The sequence below is a fragment of the Gobio gobio genome (assembly GCF_949357685.1).
Source record: "Gobio gobio genome assembly, chromosome: 13".
Classification (NCBI taxonomy): domain Eukaryota; kingdom Metazoa; phylum Chordata; class Actinopteri; order Cypriniformes; family Gobionidae; genus Gobio; species Gobio gobio.
In genome coordinates, this window is record NC_137106.1 from 22,588,368 (window position 1) to 22,601,121 (window position 12,754).

General features: G+C 37.2%; 1 protein-coding gene across 6 annotated transcripts in view; it reads right to left on the reverse strand.

The window, feature by feature from the left end:
- dglucy (D-glutamate cyclase) overlaps positions 1-12,754 on the reverse strand; it is a 36,188-nt gene that overhangs the window by 19,512 nt on the left and 3,922 nt on the right. The window contains exons 2-5 of one of the 6 annotated variants that reach the window (XM_079832542.1): positions 7,480-7,563; positions 6,435-6,588; positions 2,209-2,407; positions 1,906-2,056 (exon numbers count right to left, since the gene is read on the reverse strand). In XM_079832542.1, coding sequence (XP_079688668.1) covers positions 1,906-2,056; positions 2,209-2,407; positions 6,435-6,588; positions 7,480-7,563 — 588 coding nt within the window. Of the gene's footprint in view, positions 1-1,905; positions 2,057-2,208; positions 2,408-6,434; positions 6,589-7,479; positions 7,700-12,754 lie in introns of those variants that run through there. The other 5 variants (XM_079832544.1, XM_079832543.1, XM_079832545.1 and 2 more) reach the window with 5 other exon arrangements.

Here is a 12,754-nt window from a genome sequence, read left to right on the forward strand (position 1 = left end):
GTTGATGGACATGATACACTCCATCTATCTTTTGATCATTGTTTTGAATCCGATCTGGGGTTTTTGTTCAAAATGTTTTGTTTTTGTTTTTAAAGCTACACTGTGTAACTTTTTTAGTCTATTCTTAGCTAAAAACACTTAGTTCTTTCAAAAATATATGTGCTCATTAATGTATATTTACTTCTTTCAAGTAATAAAGTATTCTCGTAAGTTTATAATATGCCATTGAAAATACATAAGGTAATGGGATCTAACGATGGTCGCCATGTTGCCCCTCCATCTTGAAAGTACATTAGCCAAAGAGGGACATACCCGTAAATTCAAGCTTCGCTTTTCGCGTTTTAACCGGTTTTAACTCGATGGCACTGTACAAAATTCTCTACCTCGCGCATGTGCGCGTCAACTTGTTCAGACTTGTCTGGTGCATGTGCAGAGAGTTTTCATCTCAGCAGCGTCCAGTAACAGAGTTATACGGAGTTTTCCTGGCTTGTTTATTCCTCAAAAGTCTGTTTTTCCTTGTGTGGTATTTCTGGGCGTTAATAACTCCGTAAGTAATAATAGTTATTGTCATTGTAGATGTGTTTCAGAGTGTGTCATCGCGTAATTCAGTTGATGTCACCTCAGAAGTATTTTTGTGTCAACATACAATAGCGTTATGCTCACCTATTTGAATAATCGTTAAGTTATTTTGTTATCAACAATGTTTATTTGTTTATAGAAAAAATTTGCTTGTAATGTATGTTGATGGAAATATGTATCAGGTCTGATCGGCATATTAACAATTGTTATACAGAGCGCACTGCAGTGCTAACGTTAAAGCGGCGCACACACTTTTGTAACCGGACACCGCTTGTTAGCAGCGGCAGCTCCGCTCCTTTTAATGCAGCTGCATTTAGCGCCTATATATGGTACAATAAGCTCTGCTTTACGGTTACATTATACAAATGTAACTTATAAGTATAGTTATACAGTTCTTAACTGTGTATGTATATTTACCATCCTTATTTGTTCTCTCACAGAAACCACATTTATGTACATATCCACGCAAACCTGTTTATGCCTTGTAATTGGATGACTGAATAAACATTACTATCATCAAAGTTCACTCTGGATTAGCTGCAGTTCTTTCTAGCCGAATAATTAGGCCAGTTGAGTTCCAACCATCCCACTGCGCACAGAATATCCCACAGGCACCGTGTCGAATGTGGACGAGGTCGAACTGGAAGCCATGTTAATCTTGGACTAAATCGGCCACCGTAGGAGTTGAAACGAAATCGGAATTGAGAGGAACAGAAACTAAAATTCACTGGATGGTCATATACCTTTTCACCACTAGATGGGGGAAAATATCACACAGTGTAGCTTTAATGAAACTTTTCTCACATTCAAGTGTTGATAAAAAAAGAACGCAGGAAGCTAGAATATGTTGATAATGAAAAACTCCATTAATTGAAATAAAGTGAAAATAAAATGTTGATGAAAAGCAACTTAAACAAAAAAAGATGTGAAATGTTTCCTTGGGAACTAACTGAAAATAATTTGAAGTACTAAAATTACTAAAACTGTTAAATAAATTAAAGCTAAATAGAAATAGCACACAAAAAAGCTACTGTACATACATATACTGAAAATAAAGACCAACAAATGACTTATACACCTTTGGATTATCAAATGTTGCAGCATGGACATGTTCAGTTAATGTAGTTAAACTGTGCTTACTCTAATAGGTCATCTGTGTGAACTTATATATATATATATATATAAAAATCACCTTAAGAAAAGCATGATTTGTTTGCACATGCACCTTGCATCAATATGTTTTTATGCAATAAAATGTATTTTATGTTTGCCAAACATGTTGGCCCATTAGAAAGAAACTTTCATTCTATTGAAACAAATACATACTAGGGTGTCCAATATGGACAGGGCCTCCATGTGCCAGTGGGATCACGTGTGTGCATTGAGCCACAGTATCCAGCTTGTCTTCTGGTACAGGTCTCATGCTCACCACCATCGGACAATGAAACTGACCTGCTCTAACACAAGGTACTGATGTCTAAAAACAAAACAGGAATAAGCACTTAGGAGGATTTCTTTTTTGTCCTTTTTACAGTTTCAAAGATGGAAAAAAAAATAGGACTCAAGCCAAAATCGAATAATACGCTGTACTGCACATGGATGTAATCCAGGCCTGGGGTGTCTACTGACCTTGTACATGCTGACGTTTTTACCCTGTTCCACATTTCTCACTGGCACCCCAGCGGCCTTCAAGGTTGCTTCAAAGCCAAAGCTACAGCCCAGGTAGAATGTGACCATGTCCGCAAGTTGAGGAGTGTAGGAGGATAAACTGGCGATCTTCTTCATTAGCTTGCCATTCTCAAACACACAGTACTCTGGACAGTCCTCCCTGAGTGAAAGACAGGACAACAATCAAGTCTCTCCGCTTATCTGTTGCACTTTTACCATCCACCATATATAATTTACATAATACAGCAGGCAAGAGTTTGAATTAAACGCATATCTGAAACATACTGTATTATGAGGGGTTGTGCATTCAAAAGGTCCCAGACTGTTTTTTATTCCCAGTCCATCTCTTGGTGTAATTATTAAATGAACAAGATGATCCTAGAACATTTCATTGTGAAAAACGATTAATCTTTAACACCCGCCAATGGGTAAACATAATCTGTTAAAGGGGCCATATTATGTCAGTCTTGATTTTGTTTTTGCCGTCATGTTCAAATTTTACATTGATGCCGCATCTCTTCCCAGTCTGACAAAAGGATTGTGGCTCGTGGAGACCATAGCCACCAATGTTCTCTACAATCAACGCAGTCCTATTTAGTTCCTGCCTCTATGAAGCCCCCAAAATTAAAATGTGCTCCAATTGACCTGTGTGTTGTGATTGGTCAAGCGCTTTGAGCGCGTTTCAGAAATATCATGCCCCTTACCATAACCACGAGTTTTAACACGCTACTAATGCAACTCAACCAGGCCCGCCCCTTTATTTTGCATATGCCTTGGGCTGGAATGTTTTAAACAAGGAATATTGTGACGTGATTCACGTGAATATTATGGAATAGCCTTCCTGATAATGTTTGAGGCTCAAACTCACTCTTCCAGTTTAAATCTAGACTAAAGACATCTCTTTAGCCAAGCATTCACATAATGCACCTTATAACCGTGTACTCCAGTTATCAGATGAAATGCACATGCATATCTTTTGCTTGAAATGTTATGAACAGCAGCTACACTAATTATTTTCCATTTGCTTTTCTGTCTCTACCTCGGGATGTCGCCTCTTATGAAGATTTCAAATGACCCAACACCTGTGAAGAGATGACGCCAACTCCTGCCCAACGCAAACTCTGAATCATTGTGCACGACTGCCAAAGTTTCTATATATCGTAATCATTATGAACAGAACTTAGCAAAGTAATAATTGCTTTAATGAGATCATTGTTTCTGCCTAAATGGATTCATGATGCTAGCTAACTGGTTATCAGTGTTGGGAAGGATACTTTCAAAATGTATTTCGTTACAGAATACATGCCCAAAAATGTAATTTGTAACGTATTCCGTTATTGAGTAACGTATTCTGAATACTTGGATTACTTCCATTAGGGTTGTGCCGATAATGGCTGACCGACTTCACAATGGAGTGCCTCCCCACGTCGCGAGTCTTGCGCAAGCGACACACACTAGTCTATTCTATAGTTAACCAAAAAACTTTGCACTGCAAATTAAAGTGAGAATATAACTAATGCAGATGCTATTTTAAATATTGTAGTCTATGCCAGAGACGTGGCAGTCTGTGAAAATACCGTGTCAGGCAGGCTACACACAAATAACCTACTGATCTTGACATGTTAGCCTCTTGTCTTACACTGTGAATTTCACTTAAAATATTTAATATTTAATTTGGTACAAGAAAACAGTCCTTATTAATGAATTATTAGTATACAAGCATATTGTAGTACCCGATATCGTGCTCATTGTCACAACTCTTGCTCCTGCGCTGAAGCGGCAGTTTAATATAAACCCAGACTTCAGCGAACGTCAAATAACTCTTGTCTGGTTATTACTTTTAAAGACAATTTGCCTTAAGCCATAATGTCAAATCAAATGGAAGAATGAAGGTGATTCTGATAACACACATAGAACACAGAAGAACAACAAATCAAGAACAAGAAAACGGGTTTTTGTTGTGCAAAGCATAGCTCTAAAATAAATTATGTTATTGAAATATTGTAAGGTGGTTGTATGAACTACACGAAAGAATCAAAATTGATCAGCGCCGTAATGGATTGTGAAAAGTGCGTGTAACCTATTGGAAAGCCAGTAATTAGTTGGGCGAGTAAAATAACGAAATTATAGTTTTTAAGTAGAAAATAATATTTATGTAAAGAGATACAGTAAAATAAAAATTACTTAAAAGTAGGCCTACACAACTCTTTAAGTGGAAGAAAGCTACGTTTTCCCCTTTCACATGCAAACTATTGGAAAGCCCGGATGAGTCATTAGTTGGGTTAGTAAAATAACGAAATTATAATTTTTAAGTTGAAAATAATATTTATTTAAAGAGATACAGTAAAATAAAAATTGCTTAAAAGTGCACAAATCTGTGGAAGAAAACTACGTTTTCCCCTCACGTGCAAACTATTGGAAAGCCCGTATGAGTCATTAGTTGGGTTAGTAAAATAACGAAATTATCATTTTTAAATAGAAAATAATATGTATGTAAAGAGATGGCCTACAGTAAAATAAAAATTGAAGTGGAAGAAAGCTACGTTTCCCCCCTATAGGGCGGATGAGTAGTTGGGTTTTTAAAATAGCCTAACGAAATTATAGTTTTAAATAGAAAATAATATTTATGTAAAGAGATATAGTAAAATATAGAAACTCTTTAAGTTCTTCAAACCTTCTCGGGTATTTTCATAATAAAGAAAAAAAAAACAGCTCTTCACTGACGCTGCACCGTTATATTTCGTTCTCCATTCTCTTTCTTTAATGTGAAGTGCTGTTTGAATTTCCAGGATATAAACGCGTTCTTGCCCTGGCTCTGTTGTTCTCTGTTGTCTACCTCTAGCTCTCGCTGCTCCTCTTCCGACTCCATTGTGATAAAAAAACCCCGCGCGTTTTCATATTGGGGCGTTCTGGGAAATGTATGGAGTTGTCTTAATTTATTTAGAGAGTGAAACAGAGAAGTATCGTAATGTAATCCATTGATTTCAACAATGTAACTGTATTCTAAATACCAACTAGGCTATTTAAAGTGTAACTGTAACGGAATACAGTTACTCATAATTTGTATTCTGAATACTTAACGCCGGTACATGTATTCCGTTACTACCCAACACTGCTGGTTATTATCTTAGAACTGTACATTTTACTAACTATCTTACTAACTTTTTTACTGTAAATATGATAACAATACTCTAAATTGTAATGCAGAAACATGCATTTTTCTGTTAAGCGCTTTTGAAACAATATGTATTGTGATAAGTGCTACACAAATAAATGTGAATTGAATTGAGTGTATGTTCCAGAAATAAATCTCAAGACTACAATCAAGGCATTTCAGGGAGTTCAGAAACAGTACTTACTGATATAGAGAACACTCCCATCAGAGTGACTTTGAGCTTTGTAATTTTGCAAACAGCAAAAAGTTGAAAATATAAAACAGCATAATAGGTCGTATTTAAAGGTGCAGTAAGCAATTTCTGAGAAAAGTTGTTGAAAGTGGATCGGACCAAGCACCACAACACACTCGTAGCCAATCAGCAGTAGGGGGCGTGTCCACTCATGATGGGAGAGGAGAGAGAGAGTGAGCAAGAGGGAGATTTGAAGAAATACTGTAGAAAGAGAGATGGCTGAGAAACATTACAAGAGAGAAAAGGTCAGAGGAATAGCACTGGAAAAAGAAGGATTATGATCAGGCAAGAGCTTTCGGACTCGTGTTAATATTAGAAAAGCTTTCCAGCGCTGGAGAGACCTAAGCGGGAAGGCCTGAAAACAGATGATGTGGTTGCGTGGTTTCTGCTCCATACGTGAGTAACATTGATTTTGAGAGCTGGCGTGCTGCTGGCAACTAACAACCAACTCTTGCTTTTATATACTCTTGTGTACTTTATGATAATTTGTCTTGTTGTGCGTTCATCATCTTCACTTTGTTTTTCTTAACTTCTGCTATGATAAAGAGATATCCACTTGGTCATTGCGTGTTTGTGCATTTTGGGGGCGGAGCAATGAAGGGAGGGGTGTGTTCATTTTGGGTTGATTTCAAATATCAAGTGTTACTGCACCTTTAAGGAACAGCCTCCCATTGAGGAAACAGGTGGTGAAAAAATTAAAGAAAAAAATCCATGAAATTTGACTTGGTCAGATGTTTTATTTCAGTTACACAGCCTGTGAGCACTCTGGTGTGAAGATACCTGATGTCAGATCCTGTGGCGAGGGGGCCGCAACTCCATTCTCCGCATTTGCTCCTGAACAGCAGAGGGAGCGGGCTGCTGTTAGTCCGACAAAACGCCTCAAAGTCATCAGCATGATCCTTGTGCAAGATCACCACGTTAGCCTGTTGATATCCTGTCAGTGTAAACATAATTTTCTCTGTGAGATCTTGCAATTGTCTCCATACTTGCAGACTAAGCAAAATTAAATCTTAAAATTATTTGGCAAATTATGAATGTACAATTTGGTATACAAATTTGGATCCTAGTCACACAAGATCCTGCTGGAACAATGAACTTAAGTTTCAGCTTTCAATTTATATACCGCACAATTATATTGAATACTTAGTACTCATTTAAAAATGGGTTCAAAAGTACATCAGAAACAGAATTACATTAGCATTCACTTAAGAGTAAGACATCCAGCTTAGGTGCCAAAGTGTGAAAGTGAACACTCGTGAGTGAAGATTAACAGTGTAATAAAAAACAATGCAGTAGTCAAGTTATTTGTGAGGCTTTGCACTATATGCAGAATGGCACAAGCATTTCAAATGATTCAAATTTGTATTGTCAATACATTTACAGAAAATGCATACTATGTACTTTGTCAATGCATTTAATTACTTATGAGCATAAATAGATGAGTGTTTGTAAGTTAATTCGCCAGCACCTGTTCTTTTGTCAAGCTGAAATGTGCTTTGCTAACACGATGATAAAATCATCATAAACTCTTAAGGAATTATTAAGGTAACATGCCATGATATCTAACCATGATTTATTTAACCTTTCATACCTGCTGCTATACCAGATGTGTTCTTAATATCCCGACTCTGCTGGCGAATAACGCTCCGCAGAGCACGCGGAGACAAACCCTCTGACTGCCACATGTTAATAACTTTGCTTTATGACAGCCAGACATTTTAAAGCCCAGCTGGTTAATGATTTTAAGCTGGTATAAACCCTCTGTTGTAAACATTAACGCATGATGGTGCATAGTAACTTATACCAAACCATTAGTAAATCATACCTGGCCTCATGTTTGCCTGGGTGCTGTATTTCAGTCTGACAGCACGACGGAGAAAATGTGTCATACCCGCACATTTCAACACCACTGCAGGAAACATTGTCTCAGGTTACTGGTCTGCAAAATATGATGTTCAGGTTTCCTGGAACATGGAAAAATCTGGAAATATCAGAGAAAACTAAAAGAAAAAAAAATAATTGTGCGTGGGTGTGTGTAATTGAAACGTGTTTTTTTTTTTTTTTTAAATAATAAAAGTTTATATTTATCATGTATCAAGTGTAATGCGTGTGATGTCAATGTATGCAGAAAATGAGTAAAGAGATAAAGTTGAATTCACAAACACTCTGTCTCGTGTCTGATTCAATTTGATGCCTTTAGCTGATATCATGAAGTTTTTCTTTTTCAATAATAAAGATGTGTTATAATTTATTTACGGGAGACTATAGGGTTAAGTATAAGGTAGGCCTATCTGAGTCCAGATATAACACGTACACACAAGAAAACAATAAAGGTAGATTGTAACCAAAATGTTAAGCGGTTTTCTTAAAGGGGACCTATTATGCAAAATTCACTTTTATATGGTTTCCTGTACAGTTAAAGGGGTGGTTGTATGCGATTTCACTTTTTAAACTTTAGTTAGTGTGTAATGTTGCTGCTTGAGCATAAACAGTATCTGCAAAGTTACAGCGCTGAAAGTTCAATGCAAACGGAGATATTGTCTTTTAAAGTTATGGCAGTTTATTGCCTACAAAAACAGCCGGTTTGGACTAGCTTCTTCCCGGGTTGGTGACATCATAAACCCTTGCTATTAACAACAACGAACAAACGAGGAAGCAAACGAGCTGTTCAAAAGACAGTGGAGACAGCGGTGTGGAATAAAGGTAAAATATAAGAAAAATACGGCGTTTTAAAAAAAAAAAAGTATTAAGACATGTTATACTGTGCCCCATAAACACAACCAAGCCTAGAAAAAAAACCACGGAACCACTCCTTTAAAAGATGGGTCCATCGCGGCCTTGCCAGGAATCATTGCACACCAGTGACAACAGGTGTTTTTTGAGAGAATTGCCGAATTCTAAACGCACGTATTGGGTTTCAGCTTACTAATGTTACAAATTAAAACTTTAAAAGCAGTTCAAATGTTGACATATCTTACTAAGACGCGATTATATGTTCGTTTTTTTACTCCCTTTATTATGTACAGAAATGGACCACGGTGAACATATTTTAGACAGTTTGTGAATCCTTCAAACTTTCAAAAAATTCCAATACAAACGTTATGCTCACTCACAACTGCATCTGTCACAGTTGCCCATTTAACAATGCTCAGTCTAATCCTTTGCAGTCTTCGAAGGATGCAGCCTCTGAAGTGGGACATAGCTACAATCTGCCCTATTAGCTTAGCTCCTCCCCTGAGTGAGCTGTACACAGTCATCCATGTTTATCACTGCATCAAGACCATTTAACGACAGCATTCAAGAAAGAAATGGATTCTTATTAAAGCTAGTAAAGTTAATTAAATCAAGAGTAGTGAGTGATTCGGTTTTTCTTTTGTTGTTTTGTTCATATTAACAGCATATACTATATATTACTCTGCTTTCACTTTAAAGCTACACTGTGTAACTTTTTTAGTTTATTCTTAGCTAAAGAACTTAGTTCTTTCAAAAATATATGTGCTCATTAATGTATATTTACTTCTTTCAAGTAATAAAGTATTCTCGTAAGTTTATAATATGCCATTGAAAATACATACAGGTGAGGGGTTTGAATGCGGGTCGCCATGTTGCCCCTCCATCTTGAAAGTACATTAGCCAAAGAGGGACATACCCGTAAATTCAAGCTTCGCCTTTCGCGTTTTAACACTCGATGGCACCGTGTCGAATGTGGACAAGGTCGAACTGGAAGCCATGTTAATCTTGGACTAAATCGGCCACCGTAGGAGTTAAAACGAAATCGGAATTGAGAGGAACAGAAACTAATATTCACTGGATGGTCATATACCTTTTCACCGCTAGATGGGGGAAAATATCACACAGTGTAGCTTTAAACACAGGCCTAATATACACATGTGATTTCTTTACTTGCTGTTTACATCCACAGACATAACCTTGTGTGTGTTTGACAAAGTTCAAATAAACACAGTTGGTTGTGTCAAAAACAAAGTGCAGCAAAAAGTAAAAGATAACTTGGTTTAATACACGTGAAGTGCCGTTTTCCAATTTTCTGTGTGTGTGCTTCGGGTATGGCTCAGAAAACCAAACATTAGAATAACTGTTATGGCTTTACAAACACATGACAACTTTCATGATGATGAAGAACTGTGAACGTGACCGCGATAGAGATGATAATCGAAACCAAACAATATGTTTTGTTCGTTTTTGGCAGACTATCCAATGCTATATGGTCTCCACTCTCTTCTAGTTACTGTGCGTTCACACTGACGGCGGCTTGAGGTTGATCATTGCTGTGGCGGGTTTGATAAGAAGGTGCGCTATACCATTTATAGACAACATTTTCACGCTAGAACGCATGTTTTTCAGAGGGAATGCAATGAATTTGCTTAAATCAACACTGGTTTGACCAATTGCATTAATGCTGCACTTCAACCAGGACAGTTATTGTAATGTAGGCTGCACACAAATTAATGTTAATTAAAGATCACAGCTAGTAAACGTCTTTTATAAATTGTATGTTTAAACTCCTATAAACTTACCGTGAACACAAAAGCCACACCACACAAATGTTTTTAATAGGTTTATTTCATTAGCAAATGTAACTAATTGTCAAGTTCTTTCCATCAATCCATTTCTTACTTTAGAATGTAAAAGATTTCATGAGGTAAACTTATACCTTATTTTTGGTCAGTCTGCACAAGCCGTTATGTGAGAAAACACTTTCACTGAATTTTCTGTGTTTTCAATGTTATCCACGAGGGGGCGCTATTACGCATCTTCTGAATGAGAATAGCATCTCTTGATCAAAACACAGTGGAAGGAGATGCAAAAAAATCAAGCGATGTTATGTAAGCAGGGGTCCGTTCTTCTTACCTCACTTAATAGGCCTACATCTGAGATGATTTGACAGATCCCAGATCTTTTAATCGTGATAATTTGATGTCAGGCTAATATGGTTCTTCAAACGAATTTGTGGATTGGATTAAAATATCTGGATTAAATTATCTAAGATTACTGCGCGTTCTTGTGTTCACTGAAGAGGGCAGATGCATCAATTCTCAAAACCACGATCAGTAAAGCAGCGATTGGCTGGCGTCAAGACAGCAACGTAACGACATCATAAATAAAAAAGCCACCTGGCAAAAAACTTGACCAAAATTTTTTTTTTTTTAAACATGATTCACAATTATTTATATTCATGATTTTATAGTATTTGTACACCCTTTCCATTTTTATTTCAATGTTGTAATTAGCAATTCATTTAATCTTTAATTTCAATTTGAAACAGATGTTATGACAGCATTAATTAAAGTTTCTTAAGATCAAGTTCTCTGCATCTCCTGCGCTGCATCAAGCCATCCCATAATATCCGTCATCACTCAAATGAATGCACGGCTCAGAGTAACTGTACAACGTGTGTAAGACTCCAATAAATAATAGTCATTATTCCATCACTATTAAATATCTCAATCGAATGGCTGTGTCTATAGTATTATACACCTTTTACACAACATAATATTATTTTCAAATACATTTTTATATTATTATTATTTAAAATTAGTATTGCCCCTGGTTCAGTAATGAACTCTTGTAATAAAGTAGCAGTGGCTGGGACATATTTTAAGTATCACCTCAAGATGCAATCTAATCCCGTTTAAATTACATGAAATAAGACTGCTCCTGAGCAGGTTTAAACTCACGGACCTGCCACTATGACAGCAAGTTCAGGATGAGCGTCGAAGAACCAAACAATCCAAGATCATGCCAAATCGTCAGTTAGCGACGTACGAAGAACGGACCCCTGATATGTAGGCTAATGGTTTGTTCAAGTCATGTCGTAAAGATCGTATTTACGAGTTGAATGCACATAAACGCCACCACGAAGTCGTAAATACCAGTGGAAGTTCGGGATTTTCTTTAAAGCCCCGTTCTGTATGAAACCAATGGATGCAACGTCTGTAACTGTTAGTTGAATAACAGGTATTTAGCAGTGACACTGTCAGGCTTTGTCATCTACAACAAAGTAAGCTAGCATTGTAATATAACAATTAGCCTATTATATAACAATATAGTTTACAGTGGCTTCATAGATTAATTAAAAACGTAAAAGATTAAAACTCACCTGATGCGCATTCTTTGTTCTTCGTTTTCTATTAGCAGAGTTAACAAACCTTGCCTTCGTGAAATTCAATAAAAGAAGGTACACCGCCATCTTGCTCCGACCAAAGCAACTGAATGCACATGTCTTAAACACGACTTCTCACCTCATAAATACGAAAATCACAGGAGGACTTGAACGCAGCATAAAATAACGTGGACGGTGATCATCAACATTAAACATCATATAAATCAAAACTGCCTAATGTTACTTAAAGGTCCTGTTCTTCGTGATCCTATTTTTCAAACTTTAGTTAGTGTGTAATGTTGCTGTTAGAGCATAAATAATACCTGTAAAATTATAAAGCTCAAAGTTCAATGCCAAGCGAGATATTTTATTTAACAGAAGTTCCCTTTCAAAGCCTACAGCGAACGGCCGGTTTGGACTACATCCCTGTACTTCCTGCTTTAATGACGTCAGTAGAACAGTTTGTTGACTAACCTCCGCTCACAAGTATGCAAAAAAGGGGGCGTGGTCTTGTTGCTCTCCCGCGTGGAGAAGAGGAAGTGTTGCGTTCGTAGAGTGTGTTTGTCGCCATGTCGTCGAGACGCTGTTATTTTCATCCCGGAGTCAAATCACCTTTGTTTGGCCTTCAGGGGCTGTACTTTGAGCACATGCATCTCCCTGTTATGGTAAGGGGCGTGACCTTTCCGGGCAACGTGCGCTAAGCTGCTGTCGAATCACAACACTGGAACTGCTGGCACAATCAGAACTCGTTGCGTATTTCTGAAGGAGGGACTTCATAGAACATTTTTTTACACGCGAAACATGAACACATGTTATATTGCACACTGTAAACACAATCAAAGCTTAAAAAAACCCAGGAAAAACAGGACCTTTAATGAAATGTCGACCCAGGACGAGCTCTAGGACTGTGCAAGCATTAGGGGTGTTCATTAAAGGGATAGTTCACCCAAAAATGAAAATTAGCCCATGATTTACTCAC